The sequence below is a fragment of the Rhinolophus sinicus genome, chromosome 18 (assembly GCF_057876585.1).
Source record: "Rhinolophus sinicus isolate RSI-liver-muscle chromosome 18, RSI-T2T, whole genome shotgun sequence".
Lineage (NCBI taxonomy): Eukaryota > Metazoa > Chordata > Mammalia > Chiroptera > Rhinolophidae > Rhinolophus > Rhinolophus sinicus.
The window spans coordinates 72,295,511-72,318,521 of NC_142518.1; the positions used below are offsets into that span (position 1 = coordinate 72,295,511).

The 23,011-nt window shown below is 38.1% G+C and overlaps 1 protein-coding gene across 1 annotated transcript in view; it reads right to left on the bottom strand.

The window, feature by feature from the left end:
• The window catches only part of MORC4 (MORC family CW-type zinc finger 4), a 73,839-nt gene that overhangs the window by 27,250 nt on the left and 23,578 nt on the right, over nt 1-23,011 (bottom strand). Inside the window, exons 10-11 of the mRNA XM_074323475.2 lie at nt 17,673-17,771; nt 682-810 (exon numbers count right to left, since the gene is read on the bottom strand). Coding sequence (XP_074179576.1) covers nt 682-810; nt 17,673-17,771 — 228 coding nt within the window. The remainder of the gene's footprint in view (nt 1-681; nt 811-17,672; nt 17,772-23,011) is intronic.

Genomic DNA, 23,011 nt, shown 5'->3' on the forward strand with positions numbered 1-23,011 from the left:
CCTATGTGTCTACTGAGCCAAATAAAAGAAATATTTGTTAAATGGAAACAAATGCCCACAGATATGCCAGGCACAATATAGATATTAGCTGCTACAAGGAACGTATGGTGCGTTAGGAAGACAAACATGAAAACAGCATTGAATGCACTGCAACAGATTCAGGCATAGGAAACATGAACTCAACCCTAAATGTAAAGCCCTTGTTCTCAAACAGCTTATAATCTTGTGAAGAGACAAAATGAATACATGTGAAAAACATCCAAAAATCCATAACGGTATGTGAGCAAATGTCAATAATTAAGTACCTCAGGAAGCCAGAGTAAAATCACTATTGTCAACAGGAGAAGTATGACACAATACACTTAAGCATCGCAGATGGATGTGATTTGGATAGGCAGATGGAATGCATAAAGTCACTGAAAGCCAAGTGGAATGACTGTCAAGTCATGGAGGAGGGAGTTAGTGGGGCATGTGTGGGAAACAGTGAAGCCACAGGACTGGCTAAGCACAGGGTGTGAGTTCAGGTACAGTGAGAAATAAGGCTGGAGAGATAGGCTGGGACCAAGCGGCACAGGACCTTGAATGCCACGCTGAAGAGTGTAGACTTGAGATGTGAAGTGTTTTAGAATACAAAGACAAATCTGGAGCTATCTCTGGCATAATATTGAGTCCCAACCTTACCTGTACTTTGGATGGGAATTATAGTAACAAAACCATCTTGCAGGTAATGTAGACGGATCAACCTTGCCAGGAAGCTTCCTCCATTTGAGACATTCATCACACTGCACCCATGTCTGGTCAGGAATCTTTCTGAAGGAAGGAAGGAAAACAGAAGTATGACTGTGTAGCTCTGTGTTCCGTCTCACATTAGAAAGGCATACCCTAAAAGTGAAAGAACATAATCTTATATATGAAATGCATTATTACTGTTATAGTCTAGCTGTCTAAAATGTACATATCTTGAACTTCACAGAAAAAATGACAGGACTATACCAGATATGGATATGAAAAATAGTACTAAATGTTATTAACATAGTGAGCTATCATTATTTATGGAGATCAGTAATACGTATCCTGGAATCGCCTGTTCTAAGCAAGCAAGAGAATAATTTTAACTCTGAAATTAACTAGGAACATTTTTTTTTTTAATTTTATGTACATCACAATATTATGAAGAAATAAAACCCAACAGAATCCTTTTACCTAGTTCTATCCATTCCCACAACAAGTTTAAAATGCATTTGTGGGGAGCGGCCAGATGGTTCAGTTGGTTAGTGCACAAGCTACTAACAACAAGGTTGCTGGTTCAATCCCACATGGATGGTGGGCTGTGCCCCCTGCAACTAAGATTGAAAACGGCGACTGGACTTGGAACTGAGCTGCGCCCTTCACACCTAGGTTGAAGGACAATGACTTGGAGCTGATGTGACCTGGAGAAACACACTGTTCCCCAATATTCCCCCTGTCCGAAATTTTTTTAAATAAAAGTAAATAAAATGCATTTGTGGGAGTCACTGAAGAATCATCAAAATATCTCCCCCATTTCCCTGCAGACTCCCTACTCCTATTTTTTTTTCCTTTCAAAAAAGGTATTTGTTTATACTTCAATCAAAATTTTACTAGGTTGATATTCCCAAAGTTAATCTTAAAATGTAACATATATTTGATGAAATTTCATAACTAGAAATGGTGGCTACAGTCCAACAATTGGGATAAATTATTAAGATAAATTCTTCCAGAGTTCTACTCTTAAAACACATACCCACTCCCACCACACCACCCCCGCCATGCCGAGGAAGCATAATCCAGTCACCTACACGTTAGAGTGAATTTGTTTCTCTGTGAGAGGAGCTGGTCCATATATAACAGCTATAGTCAGCATCTAAGGTATGAAAGGGGTAGGAAGGGAAGGCTAGAGAAAAGAGAAGAGACACAGAAAGAGGGTAGAGGGATACCTAGGATCAATTTGAAAAACACGTAATTTAGCCTAGGGCGGGTTTGCTGTTTTTTGTTTTTTAAGTTTAAAGTAATCATTTATTTTAATAAAATGTAGCACTTTAACTGTATTTACTTGAAAATATAAACACTGTAATTATTTTTTGTGGATTTTTGACACATTTTGGAGAAAAAAACTTGAAATCAGTTAATGCAGTGAAAGGGTTGCCAATATGGAAACGAAAGATTCCCTGATTTACTTGTGAATCCATTTCACGAAACTGATTAAAATCATAAACATTCACAATGAAAACTATTTGAAAATATTCATTCTCCGTGGCAAAAATTTATTTAAAAGAAAATTAATTATAAAGGAAAGGGCAATCCTATATAAAGGGTAGCTCATTATAAAGGAAAAGTATAATGAGCTGCATTATACTTTTCAACAGATTACCCAATATTAGAAAAAAATGAAATAAACAAGTCTTGAAAGTTTCTAGGAAAAAATTACTGTGATTTTAGAATTTTCTACCAGCCAAAATAGTAAACTACTCTAAAAGCAAAATTGTTCTTTCCCCCTAAATTTTACAAACATATTTTATTTATAGTAGCAAAAATATTGGCAACAAACTAAAGTCCAAGAAATCCAAGAAAAGAAACATGATGTGGAATACAGGAAGTAGTGATTAATCATGATAGCAAACCCCTATAGACCCTTACATGCTGTGAACATATACATTTATTTAGTCTCAAAATAAATCAATAAGATGGGTAGCGATATTATCTCCGTTTAAGGTGCAGAGAACTTATGTGACTTAAACAAGTTCTCTGCTGTGGTAAGTGCCAGAGCCCAGGACTACCCAGAGCTAGAGCTATATACTTTTTTAATTTTTTTTTTAACTTTTACAGAGTATTTATTTTAATTTTTAGCTTCTGATTCTTTTTTTCCCCAATTTTTTTTAGTTTCAGGTGCACAAAACAATGTAATAGTTAGACATTTATCATTTATATCCCTCAAACAGTGACAACGCCCCTTCCCCCATCCACTAGCCCTCTGACATTAGGGCGGATTTTCTGTATATTGCATTTATCATGCTCTTATACTGACATTTCAACAGAGTGGTGGTTTCTTTTTATGTCTTAGTTCAATCTTTTTCTTATCTTTTAAAACAGTGCTGATTTTTAGGTATAAAACTAATATAAGCTCATTAAAGGAAAACTGGAAAAAACAGAAATACATAAAAATAAAATACAAGACACTCATAATTCTACAACTCAAATACAATGCCCTCTTCTTGTTTAAAACTCCGTTTTTAAACAGAGAATTCACACACATTTTTGGATACATGGCTTCCTATCTCCCAGCTCCAGGCTGCTCCAGCCTTGTAAGCTCTAAGCTCTAAGCTCAGGCCTTACCTCTGGTGTCTATATATTTCCATATAGCCAGTGTTTTATTTACAGCCAGAGCAGCAAAAGGTAGTTTCAGCAGTAGTGGGAGGGGAGAGGAAAGGTCATATTAGCTTTGGTTTTACATGCACATGCACAAAGGAGTCTCTTGTAGAAGCATTCCAGTATTATTTTCTCGGGACAAACGCCAGCCACAGCAACTCCCTGCCTCAGGTTACATGCAGACCATGGTAGGTACTTCCATCCAGACAGATAAGAGAGGCTTTTAGCTTGTGCTTGAAATAAATAGGTAGTTAAAGGGGCTATATCATATTCCCCTCATTGCATCCTTCCAGTAGTGTGTCAGGGTTAAGAACTTGGGAGCCCAGTTGCCTATATTTGAACCTTACACATATCACTTTCTACCTGTCTAACCTTGAGCAAGTTACCTAAGGACTCAGTGTATCATTATCTACATTTATAAAGAATTAATAATGTGCCATAAAAATGGCGGTGGGACGTGAGCCTCTATAAATCACCCCTGGAATTTACAACTAATCGAACAACTATAACTCCACAAAGAACTCCCTGCACAGCAGACAGGCAAGACGAAGAGGCCCACTACTGAATTCACTTAAAGGTGAGCGAATCGCACGTGCAGGGGGGAGGCGGGAAGGGAGAAATGCGGTGACAGAGCCGCGCAGGACGCAGAAGCTCAGTGCTCTGAGCTCGCTGCATCCAGAAACTACCGTAGCTGCGGGAGAGGGAAGAACTCAGATGGCTAGGGCTCCACTTTAGGCCCACAGGGCTGAGGGGGCAGCATATAACACAGCTGAACCCAACGCTCATGGCAGAGACCTCGGAGAAAAGATTGAGGGAAGAAGTCTGAAAACGGTGGTTTAAGCCCTCACTGCCGAGCAGAGAATGGAAGCCTTAGGCACTGAGACTAGCCACCACCTCCGTAAGCTCCCAGAGGTTGCCTCGCCCCCACCTGCCCGGTGCTAGAAGCAGAACAGTAGCAGTGTCAGATCAAAAGAACAGAATATTTGCTGTTCTGAGAACTGTGGACCGCAGACATAGATTCACAGCCCAACTAGTTTGGGCAAAGGGGAGGGAGCTGTGGAAGCAAGACCAGCTGTGGTGGTGGTCACTGCCATTGCTCTGGGCCACCTCTCACAAGTCACCCCGCCCCTGGCCCCACCTATCTGGGAGGATCCCTGCAGGAGTAAACAGAACTGCTGAAACAAACACATCGGCTCTAAATCTGGTGCAGGAAGAGCTTTGGAATTTCAAAAGCTTTCCGCATACCTACACGGACACTGTGCCCTGCGACACAGGCGAACAATTAACAGAGGAGAAGCCCGTCTCCCAGGGAATCCCCAAATTGGGTGAGAAACTGGAATAGTGCAGAGAAAACATAGCACTACCTTGTGAGAGAGAAAAAAAGGCTGCAGTCGGAGAGAAAATAAAACATTCTACCAACAAATCCTGGAAAACAAAAGAAAGACCTCTTCCTATCAACCTGATGCAGAAGCCACTCCTGTAGATGTCTAGGAAGAGAAATAATAAATCAGTAATTGCCAAGAATAACCAGGGAAACAAGACAGCTCTGAAAGAAAGTGACAAGTCTCCAGAAAAGGAACTTAAAGATATGGAACTATGTGGCTTAAATGACAGCGATTCAAGATTGCAGTTCTGAAAAAACTAAACGAAGATGCAAAAAAACACAGAAAGGCAGTTTAATGAACTCAGAAACACAATCAAAGAACAACATGAGCATTTTACGAAGAGATTGTAATTTTGAAAAAGAACCAAACAGAATTTCTGGAGATTAAGAACTCAATAGAAGAAATTAAGAATGAAATAGCCAGCTTAGGTAGTAGAGTTGACCAGATGGAGGAAACAATCAGTGACATAGAAGATAGAAACCTGGAAACGACACGAATGGAAGGAGAAAGAGACTTGAGACTTAAAAGAAATGAAAGAACTCTACAGAACTTTCTGACTCCATCAGAAAGAGCAATATAAGAATAATGGACATACCAGAAGGAGAAGAAAGAGAGAAGGGAACAGTGAATATATTCACACAAATTGTCGATGAGAACTTCCCAAACAAGTGGACAGAACTGGATCCTCGAATCCAAGAAGCAAATAGAATACCTAATTTCCTCAATCCCAACAGGCCTTCTCCAAGGCACGTTGTATTGAAGCTGCCTAAAATCAACAACAAAGAAAGAATCCTCAAGGCAGCCAGGGAAAAGAAGAGGGTAACTTACAAAGGAAAGCCCATTACATTATCATCAGGTTTTCAGCAGAAACTCTACAAGGCAGGAGGGAGTGGAACCAAATATTCAAACTATTGAAAGAGAGAAATTATGAGCCAAGAATAATATACCTAGCAAAGCTATCCTTCAGATATGAAGGAGGAATAAAGACCTTTCCAGACATAATGAAGGTGAGGGAATTTTCTTTTTTTTTTTTTTCTTTTTTAATTAAATTTATTGGGGTGACAATTGTTAGTAAAATTACATAGATTTCAAGTGTACAATTCTGTATTACATCATCTATAAATCCCATTGTGTGTTCATCACCCAGAGTCAGTTCTCCTTCCATCACCATATATTCGATCCCCCTTACCCTCATCTCCCACCCCCCACCCCCCGCCCCCCTTACCCTCTGGCAACCACTAAACTATTGTCTATGTCAATGAGTTTCTGTTTCTCATTTGTTTGTCTTGTTCTTTGTTGTTTTTGGTTTATATACCACATATCAATGAAATCACATGGTTCTCTGCTTTTTCTGTCTGACTTGTTTCGCTCAGCATTACTCTCTCAAGATCCATCCATGTTGTCACAAATGTTCCTATATCATCTTTTCTTACCGCCGAATAGTATTCCATTGTGTATATATACCACAACTTCTTTATCCATTCATCTATCGAAGGACATTTTGGTTGTTTCCATGTCTTGGCCACCGTAAACAAAGCTGCAATGAACATTGGAGCACACGTGTCTTTATCTCTAAATGTTTTCAGATTTTTTGGGTAGATACCCAGAAGAGGGATTGCTGGGTCATATGGCAATTCTATTCGTAATTCTTTGAGAAACCTCCACACTGCCTTCCGTAACGGCTGTACCAGTCTGCATTCCCACCAACAGTGTATGAGGGTTCCTTTTTCTCCACAGCCTCTCCAACATTTGTTATTATTTGTCTTGTTGATGATAGCCATTCTGACTGGGGTGAGGTGATATCTCATTGTGGTTTTGATTTGCATTTCTCTGATGATTAGTGATGTTGAGCATTTTTTCATATGTCTATTTGCCATTTGTATGTCCTCTTTGGAGAAATGTCTCTTCAAGTCCTCTGCCCATTTTTCAATTGTGTTGTTCGTTTTTTTCTTGTTGAGTTGCATGAGTTCCTTGTATATTCTGGATACTAGCCCCTTATCGGAGGCACTGTTTGCAAAAATCTTCTCCCATTCAGTTGGTGGCCTCTTTATTTTGTCAATGGTTTCTTTTGCTGTGCAGAAGCTTTTAAGTTTCATATAGTCCCATTTGTTTATTTTAGCTTTTACTTCCATTGCCTTTGGAGTCAAGTTCATAAAATGCTCTTTGAACCCAAGGTCCATAAGTTTAGTACCTATGTTTTCTTCTATGCAGTTTATTGTGTCAGCTCTTATGCTTAAGTCTTTGATCCATTTTGAATTAACTTTGGTACATGGTGACAAGTAGCAGTCCAGTTTCATTCTTTTGCACGTGGCTATCCAATTCTCCCAGCACCATTTATTGAAGAGGCTGTCTTTGCTCCATTGTATGTTTTTAGCTTCTTTGTCAAAAATTATCTGTCCATATTTATGTGGTTTTATTTCTGGGTTCTCAATTCTATTCCATTGGTCTATGTGTCTGTTTTTCTGCCAATACCATGCTGTTTTGATTATTGTAGCCCTGTAGTACAAGCCAAAGTCAGGAAGTGTGATACCTCCATTATTGTTCTTTTTCCTTAAGATTGCTTTGGCTATTTGGGGTCTTTTGTGGTTCCAAACAAATCTGATGATTTTTTGTTCTATTTCTTTAAAATATGCCATAGGGATTTTGATGGGGATTGCATTGAATCTGTATATTGCTTTGGGTAATATGGCCATTTTAACTATGTTGATTCTTCCAATCCATGAGCACGGAATGTCTTTCCATTTCTTTGTGTCTTCTTCAATTTCTTTCAAAAATGTCTTATAGTTTTAAGCATATAGGTCTTTCACATTCTTGGTGAAGTTTATTCCTAGGTATTTCATTCTTTTTGCTGCAATTGCAAAAGGAATTGTTTTTTGTACTTCTTTTTCTGAGATTTCATTGTTAGTATATAGGAAGGCAATGGACTTTTGTGCGTTGAATTTGTAGCCGGCAACTTTACTGTATTTGTTGATTGTTTCTAATAGCTTTTTGGTGGAGTCTTTAGGGTTTTCTATATATAGCATCATGTCATCTGCAAAGAGTGATAATTTAACTTCTTCATTCCCAATTTGGATGCCTTTTATTTCTTTCTCTTGCTTGATTGCTCTGGCAAGGACTTCCAACACTATGTTGAAAAGCAGAGGTGATAGGGGACATCCCTGTCGTGTTCCTGAACGTAGAGCAAAGGGCTTCAGTTTTTCTCCATTAATTATGAGACTAGCAGAGGGTCTGTCATATATGGCCTTTATTATGTTAAGGTATTTCCCTTCTATACCCATTTTATTAAGTGTTTTAATCATAAATGGATGTTGTATCTTGTCAAATGCTTTTTCTGCATCAATTGATATAATTATATGATTTTTGTCCTTTATTTTGTTTATGTGATGTATCACATTGATGGATTTGCGGATGTTGAACCATCCTTGTGCCCCGGGGATGAACCCCACTTGGTCGTGATGAATAATCTTTTTAATGCATTGTTGTATTCGATTTGCTAGAATTTTATTTAGGATTTTTGCATCGGTATTCATCAGAGATATTGGTCTGTAGTTTTCTTTTTTTGTGCTGTCCTTACCAGGTTTTGGTATCAGGGTAATGTTGGCCTCATAAAATGAGTTAGGGAGTACTGTCTCTTCTTCAATTTTTTGGAAGAGTTTGTGCAGGATTGGTATTAGATCCTCTTTGAAGGTTTGGTAGAATTCACTAGTGAAGCCATCTGGTCCCGGACTTTTGCTTTTGGGAAGGTTTTGGATGACTGATTCAATTTCGTTACTGGTGATCGGTCTGTTTAGATTTTCCAGTTCTTCATGGTTCAGCCTTGGAAGGCTATATGTTTCTAAGAACTTGCCCATTTCTTCTAGGTTGTTGAATTTGGTGGCATATAGTCCTTCATAGTATTCTTGGATGATCCTTTGTATTTCTGTGGTGTCCGTGATAACTTCCCCTTTTACGTTTCTGATTTTGTTAATCAGTGTCTTCTCTCTTTTTATCTTAGTAAGTCTAGCCAAGGGTTTGTCAATTTTGTTAATCTTTTCAAAGAACCAGCTCTTCGTCATATTAATTTTTTCTATTGTCTTTTTGTTCTCTATTTCATTTAGTTCTGCTCCAATTTTTGTTATTTCCTTTCTTCTACTGACCTTGGGTTTTACTTGTTCTTCTTTTTCTAGTTCTTTAAGGTGTACCATGAGGTTATTTATTTGGGAGTTTTCTTGTTTCTTGAGATAGGCCTGTAATGAGATAAATTTCCCTCTTAAAACTGCTTTCGCTGCATCCCAAAAATTTTGGTAGGATGTATTTTCATTGTCATTTGTTTCTATGTATCTTTTGATCTCTCCTCTAATTTCTTCTTTGACCCAGTCCTTCTTTAAAAGTATGTTGTTTAGTGTCCATGTATTTGTGTCTTTACCCCGCTTTCTTTTTACAGTTGATATCCAATTTCAAAGCCTTGTGATCAGAGAATGTGCACGGTATGATTTCAATCTTCTTAAATTTGTTGAGACTGATTTTATGTCCCAATATATGGTCTATCCTTGAGAATGTTCCATGTACACTAGAAAAGAATGTATAGTCTGATATTTTAGGATGAAGTGCTCTATAAATGTCAATTATGTCCATTTCATCTAATGTGTCATTTAGGGCTGCTATTTCGTTATTTATTTTCTGTTTGGATGATCTATCCATAGCTGTCAATGATGTATTTAAGTCCCCTAGTATAATTGTGTTTTGGTCAATTTCTCCCTTTAGTTCTGTAAGTAGTTGCTTGGTGTATTTCGGTGCTCCCTGATTGGGGGCATAAATATTGATGACTGTTATGTCTTCTTGTTGTACAGTCCCCTTCACCATTATGAAATGTCCATCTTTGTCTCTTGTTATCTTTTTCACCTTGAAGTCTGTTTCATCTGATATCATTATGGCTACACCTGATTTTCTCTGGGTACCATTTGCTTGGAGTGTCAATTTCCACCCTTTCACTTTGTGTCTATGCTTGTCCTTGTAGCTGAGATGTGTCTCTTGGAGACAGCATATGGTTGGGTTTAGTTTTTTGATCCAATCTGCTACTCTGTGCCTTTTTATTGGTGAGTTCAGTCCATTTACATTTAGGGTGATTATTGATATGTGAGGATTTCCTGTCATTCTATCCTTAGTTTTCTGGTAAGGTTGTGTCTCCATTGTTTCTTTGCCTTTTTGTTGTTGTCTATTATTTCTGTGTGGTGGTATTCTATGATGATTCCCTCTGTTTCTTTTTTTATTTCAGTATATATTTCAATTCTGGATTTATTTTGAGTGGTTACCCTTAAGTTTATGCAAAAGAAAGTTTGATATTTAGAGTATTCCATTTTCTTCAGCACGCTTACTTTCTCCATTCCCATATTCCGGTTCAGGCCTTTACTCTCCCCCTTTTTGAGTTGTGGTTGCCACAAATTGTCCCTGTTGATGGTGGTCGAATAGCCGCATTTAGTATTTCTTGTAGTGCAGGTCGTGTATTAGAAAATTCCCTCAGCTTCTGTATGTCTGGAAAGGTCTTTATTCCTCCTTCATATCTAAAGGATATCTTTGCTGGATATATTATTCTTGGCTCATGGTTTCTCTCTTTCAATAGTTTGAATATTTGGTTCCACTTCCTCCTGGCTTGTAGAGTTTCTGCTGAAAAATCTGATGATAATCTAATGGGCTTTCCTTTGTAAGTTACCGTCTTCTTTTCCCTGGCTGCCTTGAGGATTCTTTCTTTGTCGTTGATTTTAGACATCTTCAATACAATGTGCCTTGGAGAAGGTCTGTTGGTATTGAGGTAACTAGGTGTTCTATTTGCTTCTTGGATTCGAGGGTCCAGTTCTGTCCACAAATTTCAGAAGTTCTCATCGACAATTTGTTTGAATATATTCTCTGTTCCCTTCTCTCTTTCGTCTCCTTCTGGTATGCCCATTATTCTTATATTGCTCTTTCTGATGGAGTCAGAAAGTTCTTGTAGAGTTCTTTCATTTCTTTTAAGTCTCAAGTCTCTTTCTTCTTCTATCTGTGTCATTTCCAGGTTTCTATCTTCGATGTCACTGATTCTTTGCTCCATCTGGTCAACTCTACTACCTAAGCTGGTTATTTCATTCTTAATTTCTTCTATTGAGTTCTTAATCTCCAGAAATTCTATTTGGTTCTTTTTTAAGATTTCAATCTCTTTCGTAAAATGCTCATGCTGTTCTTTGATTGAGTTTCTGAGTTCCTTTAACTGCCTATCTGTGTTTTCTTGTATCACGTTGAGTTTTTTCAGAACTGCAATCTTGAATTCTCTGTCAGTTAAGTCACATATTTCTGTATCTTTAAGTGCCTTCTCTGGAGATTTTTCACTTTCTTTCTGAGCTATCTTGTTGCCTTGGTTATTCATGGCGATTACTGGTTTACTATTTCTCTTCCTAGACATCTACAGGAGTGACTTCTGCAACAGGTTGATAGAAAGCGGTCTTTCTTTTGTTTGCCAGTACTTGGTAGAATGTTTTATTATTTCTCCAAGTGCCACTTATTTTTCTTCTCCCGCACAGTAGTGCTATGTTTTCTCTGTACTATTCCAACTTCTCACGCAATGGGGGGATTCCCTGGGAGACGGACTTCTCCTCTATTAATAGTTAGTCTAGGTCACAGGGCGCAGTGTCCCGGTGGGTATGCGGAGAGCTTTTGATGTTCGAAAGCTCTTCCAGCTGCTGATTCAGAGCCCGTATATTTCAGCAGTTTGTTTACTCCTGCAGGGATCCGCCCAGATAGGTGGGGCCAGGGGCGGGGTGAGTTGTGAGAGGTGGCCCAGAGCAATGGTGGCGACCACCACCACAGCCAGTCCTGCTTCCACAGCTCTCTCCCCTTTGCTGGAACTAGTTGGGCTGTGAATTTGTGTTTGCAGTCCACAGATCTCAAAAGAGCAAATTTTCTGTTGTTTTGATCTGACACTGCTACTGTTTCGCTTCTAGCACCGGGCAGGTGGGGGCGGGGCGAGCTCTGGGAGGGGAGGGAGGGGGCGGCTAGTCTCAGTGCCTAAGGCTCTGTTCTCTGCTCGGCAGTGCGGGCTTAAACCACCGTTTTCAGCCTTTTTCCCTCAGTCTTTACTCCGAGGTCTCTGCCGTGAGCGTTGGGTTCAGCCGTGTTATATGCTGTCCCCTCAGCCCTGTGGAGCCCTGGCGGAGCCCTAGCAGTCCGATCTCCCGCAGCTGCGGTAGTTCCGGGAAGCAGCGAGCTCGGCGCACTGAGCGAGGTCTGCGTCCTGCGCCCGCGCGGCTCTGTCTCTGCGCGCTTCTCCCTTTCCTCCTCCTCCCTCCACTCGCGCGAATCTCCCACCTGTAGGTGATTTCAGTCTGTAGTGGGCCTCTTCGTGTTGCTAGTCTGCTGTGCAGGGAGTCCTTTGTGGAGTTTTTGTTGTTCGATTCTTTGTAAATTCCAGGGGAGCTTTACAGAGGCTCACCTCACTCCGCCATTTTTCCGGAAGTCCGGAATTTTCTAATACACGACCCGCACTACAAGAAATACTAAAGGAGGCTATTCGACCACCATCAACAGGGACAATTTGTGGCAACCAAAACATAAAAAGGGGGAGAGTAGAGGCCTGAACTGGAATATGGGAATGGAGAAAGTAAGCCTGCTGAAGAAAATGGAATACTCTAAATATCAAACTTTCTTTTACATATACTTAAGGGTACCAACCAAAAAAAAATCCAGAAATGAAATATATACTGTAATAAAACAAGAAACAGAGGGAAACATCATAGAATACCACCACACAGAAATAATAGACAACAACAAAAAGGCAAAGAAACAATGGAGACACAGCCTTACCAGAAAACTAAAGATAGAATAGAATGATAGGAAATCCTCACATATCAATAATCACCCTAAATGCAAATGGACCGAACTCACCAATAAAAAAAGGCACAGGTTAGCAGATTGGATCAAAAAGCTAAACCCCACCGTATGCTGTCTCCAAGAGACACATCGCAGCTACAAGGACAAGAATAGTCTCAAAGTGAAAAGGTGGAAATTGACACTCCAAGCAAATGGTACCCAGAGAAAATCAGGTGTAGCCATACTATTATCAGATGAAACAGACTTCAGGGTGAAAAAGGTAACAAGAGACAAAGATGGGCATTTCATAATGACAAAGGGGACTATACAACACGAAGACATAACAGTAATCAATATTTATGCCCCCAATCCAGGAGCACCAAAATATACCAAGCAACTACTAACAGAACTACAGGGAGAAATTGACTAAAACACAATTATACTAAGGGACTTAAATACATCATGGACAGCTATGGATAGATCATCCAAACAGAAAATAAATAATGAAAAGCAGCCCTAAATGACACATTAGATGAAATGGACATAATTGACATTTATGGAGCACTTCATCTTACAACATCCGACTATACATTTTTTTCTAGTGTACATGGGACATTCTCAAGGACAGACCATATATTAGTACATAAAATCAGCCTCAGCAAATTTAAGAAGATTGAAATCATACCAAGCATATTCTCTGATCACAAGGCTTTGAAATTGGATATCAACTGCAAAAAGAAAGCAGGAAAAACACAAATGAATGGAGATTAAACAATACACTTTTAAAGAATGACTGGGTCAAAGAAGAAATTACAGGAGAGATCAAAAGATACATAGAAACAAATGACAATGAAAATACATCCTACCAAAATTTTTGGGATGCGGCGAAAACAGTTTTAAGAGGGAGATTTATATCATTACAGGCCGATCTCAAGAAACAAGAACAATCTCAAATAAATAACCTCGTGTTACGCCTTAAAAAACTAGAAACAGAACAAATGAAACCCAAGGTCAGCAGAAGAAAGGAAATGACAAAAATCGGAGCAGAACTAAATGAAATAGAGAACAAAAAGACAATAGAAAAAGTTAATGCAACAGAGCTGGTTTTCTGAAAAGATTAAGAAAATTTACAAACCCTTGACTAGACTAAGATAAAAAGAGGGAAGACACTAATTAACAAAATCAGAAATGAAAAAGGGGAAGTTATCACGGACACCACAGAAATACAAAGGATCATCCAAGAATACTATGAAGGACTATATGCCACAAATTCAATAACCTAGAAGAAATGGACAACTTCTTAGAAACATATAGCCTTCAAAGGCTGAACCATGAAGAACTGGAAAATCTAAACAGACCCATAACCAGTAACGAAATTGAATCAGTCATCCAAAACCTTCCCAAAAGCAACATTCGGGGACCAGATGGCTTCACTAGTGAATTCTACCAAACTTTCAAAGAGGATCTAACACCAATCCTGCTCAAACTCTTCCAAAAAAATTCAAGAAGAGACAGTACTCCCTAACTCACTTTTTGAAGCCAACATTACCCTGATACAAAAACCTGGTAAGAACAACACAAAAAAGGAAAACTAGAGACCAATATCTCTAATGAATACAGATGCAAAAATCCTAAACAAAATTCTAGCAAATCGAATACAACAATGCATTAAAAAGATTATGCATCACGACCAAGTGGGGTTCATCCCCGGGGCACAAGGATGGTTCAACATCCGCAAATCCATCAATGTGATACATCACATAAACAAAATAAAGGACAAAAATCATATGATTATGTCAATTGATGCAGAAAAAGCATTTGACAAGATACAACAATCATTTATGATTAAAACACTTAATAAAATGGGTATAGAAGGAAAATACCTTAATATAATAAAGGCCATATATGACAAACCCTCAGCTAATCTCATAATTAAGGGTGAAAAACTGAAGCCCTTTGCTCTACGTTCAGGAATATGACAGGGCTGACCCCTATCACCTCTGCTTTTCAACATAGTGTTGGAAGTCCTTGCCGGAGCAATTAGGCAAGAGAAAGAAATAAAAGGCATCCAAATTGGGAATGAAGAAGTTAAATTGTCACTCTTTGCAGATGACATGATGCTATATAGAGAAACCCTAAAGACTCCACCAAAAAGCTATTAGAAACAATCAACCAATACAGTAAAGTTGCTGGCTAAAAATCAATGTACAAAAGTCCATTGCATTCCTATATACTAACACTGAAATCAGAAAAAGAAATACAAAAAACAGTTCCTTTTGCAATTGCAGCATAAAGAATAAAATACCTAGGAATAAACTTCACCAAGGATGTGAAAGACCTATATGCTTAAAACTATAAGACATTTTTAAAAGAAATTGAAAAAGAAACAAAGAAATGGAAAGACATTCCATGCTCGTGGTTTGGAAGAATCAACATAGCTAAAATGGCCATATTACCCATAGCAATATACAGATTTAATGCAATTCCCATCAAAATCCCAATGGCATTTTTTAAAGAAATAGAACAAAAAAATCATCAGATTTGTTTGCAATCACAAAAGACCCCGAATAGCCAAAGCAATCTTAAGAAAAAAGAATGATACTGAACGTGTTACACTCCGTGACTTTAGTTTGTACTACAGGGCTACGGTAATCAGAAAAGTATGGACAGATAATTTTTGACAAAGAAACAAAAAACATGCAATGGAGAAAAGACAGCCTCTTTAATAAATGGTGCTGGGCGAATTGGATAGCCTCGTGAAAAAGAGTGAAACTGGACTGCTATCTGTCACCATGTACCAAAATTAATTCAAAATGGATCAAAGACTTAAGCATAAGACCTGAAACAATAAACTGTATAGAAGAAAACATAGGTACTAATCTTATGGACCTTGGGTTCAAAGAGCATTTTGTGAATTTGACTCCAAAGGCAATGGAAGTAAAAGCTAAAATAAACGAATGGGACTATATGAAACTTAAAAGCTTCTGCACAGCAAAAGAAACCATTGACAAAATAAAGAGGCCACCAACTGAATGGGAGAAGATTTTTGCAAACAGTGCCTCCGATAAGGGGCTAATATCCAGAATATACAAGGAACTCAACAACAAAAAAACAAACAACACAATTGAAAAATGGGCAGAGGACCCAAAGAGACATTTTTCCAAAGAGGACATACAAATCGCAAATAGACAGATGAAAAAATGCTCAACATCACTAATCATCAGAGAAATGCAAATCAAAACCACAATGAGATATCACCTCACCCCAGTCCAAATGGCTATCATCAACAAGACAAGTGTTGGAGAGGCTGTGGAGAAAAAGGAACTCTCATACACTGTTGGTGGGAATGCAGACTGGTACAGCCGTTATGGAAGGCAGTGTGGAGGTTCCTCAAAAAATTACGAATAGAATTGCCATATGACCCAGCAATCCCTCTCCTGGGTATCTACCCCAAAAATCTGAAAACATTTATACATAAAGACACGTGTGCTCCAATGTTCACTGCAGCTTTGTTTACGGTGGCCAAGACATGGAAACAACCAAAATGTCCTTCAATAGATGAATGGATAAAGAAGTTGTGCTATATATACACAATGGAATACCATTTGGCGGTAAGAAAAGATGATATAGGAACATTTGTGACAACATGGATGGATGTTGAGAGTATAATGGTAAGCGAAATAAGTCAGACAGAAAAAGCAGAGAACCATATGATTTCACTGATATGTGGTATATAAAACTGAAAACAACCAAAAAACAAGACAAACAAATGAGAAACAGAAACTCATAGACACAGACAATAGTTTAGTGGTTACCAGAGGGTAAGGAGGGTGGCGGGTGGGAGATGACGGTAAGGGGGATCAAATATATGGTGATGGAAGGAGAACTGACTCTGGGTGGTTAACACACAATGGGATTTATAGATGATGTGATACAGAATTGTACACCTGAAATCTATGTAATTTTACTAACAATTGTCACCCCAATAAATTAACAAAAATAATTAATAATATCATCTATCTCATAGGGTTGTTGTGATAAATAAGTAAATGTAAATACAAGTAAAGAATTTAGATTAGTGCCTGGTACGTAAGTGCTCAATAAATAATAATTATTACAGCTCTGCCTCCAGAAAGATTGCATAACGTACATATACACATTCCAGCAGTATATGAACAGCTGTTTCATTGCATTAATCATTGCTTATTTGAAAGGCCGAAAATGACATCTCATCTTAATTTGCATGTCTTTGAAAACCATGGACATTGGATATGAGCAAGATCTTTAGAATAAGGTAGTGATATGTATACATCCATCAGGTTGTATTTGAAACAAAATTTTATATCATACATTTTTCTTATGACTTACATTAATTAAAAAACACACAGTTGGGTTCCTACCTCAAAATGAACTTTTAACACTCTAATCTTTATCTTGATGGTGGTGTAACTGATTGTACATGTGTTGTTACACATTCAATACTCTGGATTATGTTCCTTTCCTTGCCAACTGAGGCATTTCATCCAGATTCATAGTTCTGTGTGTAATTCTCTTAGATTCAATAAATTCTATCTTTTTTTTTCTGATATGCCGGGTTCTCTACTTCTACTCTCAAATTTCTTGGTACAGTTCCAACAATGTTCACTAGCAATAAAGAGAAGGGAACTTGCTAATATTTTTGAATATCTACTATATTCCAGTCACTGTGCTAAAAATGTTGTACCATTTAATTTAATATACTCAGAAAGTTGAAGTGACTTACTTACCCAAGCTCACTCAACTTTATGAAGGAGATCCAGATTTTCAACCCTGGATATCTGACTTAAATGGCCATCGTTTCCATTCTACCATACTAACTATCGAATTAACTGGCATTACTGATCTCTTCGTATTTATGTTCCAAATCACACAAGTGTTAAACTGGAATGAAGAGGTATAGAGAGTGATGAAATCAGTATTAATACCTGTAATTTCCAGTTTTAGTTAATTAAACTTCCTTCTGTGAAAAGCACCATCTTACTCTTGTTCCTTCCATTTGTTCTATGGACATTTCCCCTAATACTTTTATATTCTGTATTTACTACTCACGGTATTGTCCTGGCTATGGCTGAGGTCTCAGAATTCTCTTGGGATATCTTTTCCTTCCAATAAGCATTGAGCTTCTGGGCAAGGGCATTTATTGTCAACCTGAAAGACAAACCAAGATGCATGTCAACACTGAGGATTTGTTGAACAACTTTGCGACTTATGAGATGCTCCCATTTAACAGAAGCCAACAATTTAGAATATTCAGCATAGGTTTGAACACCTCCACTTACAGGAATTAGGATGGGAATCCACTGCCTTGCAAATTACGTGTCGGAATGACGAAGTCATAATGCCGAATAGTCACTTTGGGTGAAAAAGTAAAATGGTCAAAAGTCCTAAAATCTACTGTGTTCTCCAAATTTTCAGGGCTTTTAGTATCACGGAGGGTGGGGAGTTGACACTAATACAATGACAGAGGACTAAATTGCAGAGCCAGGACAGAGCCAAACATGGATAAGTTATTTCACTGTCAGATGACTACAGGCACACAATTCAGGACCAAGCTGCAAATCAGAGGATCAAATACTGTACCCTGTCACAAATTAAATACAAACTTAAAAATGACTTACAGTTCCTCTTCATGAAAATGCTGATCAGAGCAGTTATAGCACCAGTGGGCAAGTCCCCTTCAACCTTCTACTATATAGCTGTTAGTGGAGGCTGTACCCCAGTTCTGGCTGCTGCTTTTTCTCCTTTATCTCTCTTCCCAAATAAACAACAGTAGACCCAGGGTCAAAAAGTAATGTATATAAGTCAAAAGCATAATTTTACTTTTGAAAACTGCCAATTTCTAATTAATTCATATTGAATTCTACAACTCAGGATTACAACTTAATGTAGAGTCGTATACACCTGAAATACTGTAAATTTGGTATGTTTAAAACCTCTTGACTCCCTGGATCATTCCCCAAGCTGTTGCAGACCTCTTCTCTCCTTGAGAGGAATTCTTCCTTACCTCTACCTTACTCATATTACATTAGAGTCTGACTACAGAGAGGAGATTAAAGTAATCATACATGAGCTCCCTATTCCCCTCCAACCTACCAATATTCTTACCTCTGTTTATATCCTTGCCTCAAGTCACAGATGAAGAACTATTACCTGTTTTCTCTTAAAATTCTACTTTAAATCTACTTTAAAAATAAGTAAATTGACATGGTTCTGGAAAGATGGTGAAGTAGAAAGTAGGATTCTGACCCCTCAGCTAGACAACAACTGCACTGGCAGAATCTGATGTACCTATTGGGAACTGTGGAGTCTGTTGAAGGCTTATAACTTCAAGGGGAAGGCTTGGATGGTAAATCGGCAAACTTTAGCTCTCAGCACAGTAGTAGCTATGATTCCCTACCCCAAGCCTGCAGGAGCCAGGGTGGGCAGAAAGGACTCTATCCTACACATATTGGATCTGTGCTCTGATCACTGTTTGCTGCTCCTGATAACAGGATCATGTACTCCTCATGGCAACCACAAAGAAAATAGCCATAAAATATGCACAAAAGGAAATGAGAAGATTTAAATGTCTCACTATGAAAACTCAAATGAACACAAAAGAAGACAGTAATGCAGGAAATGAGGGTCAACAATCTATAAAGCATATAGAAAACAAATAGCAAAATGGCAGAAGTCCCTGCTTATCAGTAATTACTTTAAATGTAAATGGATTAAGCTGTCCTGTCAAAAGGCAGAGATTGGTAGAATGTGTAAAACAACATGAACCAAATATATGCTGTCTACAGGAGACTAACTTGAGATACAAAGACACAAACAGGTTGAAAGTGAAAGGACAGAAAAGAATATTCCATGTTAAAAGTAACCAAAAGAGAACAAGGGTGGCTATACTAATATCAGGCAAAATACAGTAGTCCCCGCTTATCTGCGGTTTTGCTGTCTGCAGTTTCAGTTACCTGCAATCAACTGTGATATAAACACTAAATGAAAAATTCCAGAAATAAACAATTCTTAATTTTTAAATTGCATGCTGTTCTGAGTAGCAGGATGTAATCTCGCACTGTCCCACTCCATCCCACCAAGAATATAAATCATCCCTTTGTCCAGCATATCCACACTGTTATGTACAGTACGAAATATTCTGAGATGACATTCACGTAACTTTTATTACAGTATATTGTTATAATTGTTCCATTTTATTATTGTTGTTAATCTCTTTCTGTGCCTCGTTTACAAATTAAACTTTATCACAGGTATGTATGTACAGGAAAAAAATAGTATATATAGGGTTTGGTACTATTCATGGTTTCAGGCATCCATTGGGGGTCTTGGAATGTATCTCCCATGGATAAGGGGGGACTACTGTAGACTACAAATCACAATAGCTAAAACGTGGGAGCAACCCAAATGTCCACTGATGGTTGAATGGATAAGCAAAATGTAGTACATATACACAACAGAATATTCAGCCTTAAAAAGGAAGGAAATTCTGACATATGCTACAACATGGATGAAGATTGAGGACATTACACTCTGAAATAGGCTAGTCACAAAAAGACAAATACTGTATGACTTCACTTATGTGAGGTATTTAGAGTAATCAAAATCATAGAGACAGAAAGCAGAATGGTGGTTGCCAGAGGCTAGTGAGGGAGAATGGGGAATACTGTTTAATGGGTATAGAGTATCAACTTTTGCAAGATGAAAAGAGTTCTGTAGATGGATGGTGGTAACGCTTGCTTAACAATATGAATGTAGTTAATACTACTTAACAGTACACTTAAGAATGGTTAAAATGGTCATGTTAAATAACAAAAAATTGATAAAAGGAAGAAGATATGTGGTTGCCAGAGGTTGGAGACAAGGATAAATGTAGACTGACTGCTAATAAACAAGGGGTTTCTTTTGGGAGTTTTAAAAATGTTTTGGAATTAGTGATGATGGTTGCACAATTTTGTGAATAAACTAAAAACCATTGAACTGCACACTTTAAAATGGTGACCTTTATGGTATCTGAGTTATATCCCAATTGAAAAATAAAAATAAACCTCATGTACTCAGGTAAAATTTAATGAGGCAGAATTTATATAGAATAAAATTCATCTTTTTAAATGTGTAGTTCTATCAGTTTTGACAAATGCATGCAGTCATGTAACCACCACTTCAATCAAGATGTGGTTTTCATGTATTTTGAATCCCCATTCGTTCTCACAAAAATGCTGGCTTTATTCTACTGTTCTATTAATTTCCTTCCCTAGTCCTCGTATATGCGGTCTATATCCACTACCTCCTCTTCATTCTCCTGTCTCAATCCTCTACAATCTAGTTTCCACCATTGCCTCTCCAGGAAACTGTTCCTTTTCCCAACCTCATTATTCTATCAATGATCCCACCAATATCACGGTCTACTAAACTTAAGACTTTGAAGTGATCTTTGATTCTTCCATCTCCTTTATCTCCCGTACTCCATTATTGATATGTCACCAAATTCTTTTGCTATTTATTCATAGGATCTATTATATACTTCCCTTTTCACAGATACTCATTTCAGACCTTCTCTCACCTAGATTACTCTAACAGCCTTTAATCCTTCCTTCAATCCATCCCACATCTTGTTGCCAGATATATCAACTGACATAATTCATGTAAAGCACCTTATAAACCATAAAGCAGTATGCAAGTATAAAGTACAGCTGAACCTTGAACAGCAGGGGTTTGAACTGTGTGGGCCCACGGATTTATATCCAATTGGGTTTGAACGGCACAAGTCCACTTATACGTGGACTTACATATAAGTGGACCCACGCAGTTCACTTTGTTCAAGGGTCAACTGTAATTTTGATCTGCAGTTGGGAATCCGCACATGTGGAGAGCCGACTTAAGTTATATGTGGGATTTTGACCGTGCAGGTGGTCGGCGCCCCTAACACCTTTGTTGTTCAAGAGTCAATTGCACCATGTTCTTAAGATAGTGTGTCAAGTCACTCGCCTACTCAAGAACTATGCAATGAATTCTCATTTGTAAGGTATCAACTACTTTACCCAATGTCCCTCTACAACAGAGGTTCTCAAACCTTCTTGGTTTATGGCACCCTTAGTGTCTCAAATTTTTCATGGCACCCTTAAAAAAAAAGTACCAGTTCCATTAGTTAGATCCAAACAACTTAGAAAACATTTATGAACTAGAATTTAAAATCCATTTGAAAAAAAATACATGTAAGTTGAAAAACTATTTCTGTTTCATTCTTAGCCACAATTACTTACTAATGGGATGTGTATGCCTGTGGGGTGGGTACTGTACAACTTCTCAAACCTTAGAATCAAATTGGACACAACTTTCCCCATTTCTTATTTGACACTGATTTTCATGTGTTACTTGCTTTGTATCACAGCAACCAGTGAAAACCCAGATTCACAAAGATATGATGTAATCAAAAGGAATGCAGCACATTTTGGTACACGGAAGTGGGGGTGCTGCTCTAACAAATACCCAAAATGCGGAAGTGTCTTTAGAATTGGGTGATGGGCAGAGGCTGGAAGAATTTCAGGAGCATGACAGAAATAGTCTAGCTTGATTAAAGACTGTCAGTAGAAATACGGATGTTAAACACCCCACTGGTGAGGGCTCCAAAAAAAGTGAGGAGCATGGTAGAGAAAACACCAAAATCATTGTGAACAGACTGTTAGAATTATGGATGTTAAAGGTGTTTCTGGTAAAAGCTCAGAAGGAAATGAGGAACATGTTATTGGAAAACTTGAGGGAAGGTGATCATTTTTATATAGTGGTAAAAAGCTTAGCAGAATTGTGTCCTACAACTATATGGAAAGCAGAACTTGTAAGTGATGAAACATTTAGCTGCGATTTCCAAGCCAAGTGTTGAAAGTGTGACTTGGTGTCTCCTTGATGCTTATGTAAAATGTGAGAGGAAAGAGAGAAATTGAGGGAACAACAGTTCAACAAAAAGGAAGCAGGACTTAATGATTTTAGAAATTCTCAGCCTATCCAGATTGTAAAAGATGCTAAAATTTCAAGATTCACTGTCAGGAAAGCATGCTCTAGAGAAAAAGCCAAGCCTGTGACTGAACAACCTTTTACTAGTATCTCAGAAAGATCAAATGTCAGTGTATTCAGTCACACAAAAATCTCTTTGAAAAGATTAAACATGTGACTCAGATCTCAGCAGAAGCTAAGAATAGAAATGGATTATCTAGGAAAGACCTGTCAGGAACCTCTTATCTGGAGTGAATATCCGTAACATACATGTGAGACCCAAAAGGTTCATAGGACGGTATACTAGCACAAAAACTGCTAGATTGGACTGGAAAAGATGAAGAGAGTATAAAATGAAGGAAAGCCTTTTGATCTCCAAAACTCTAGTCAGGAAACAGGCT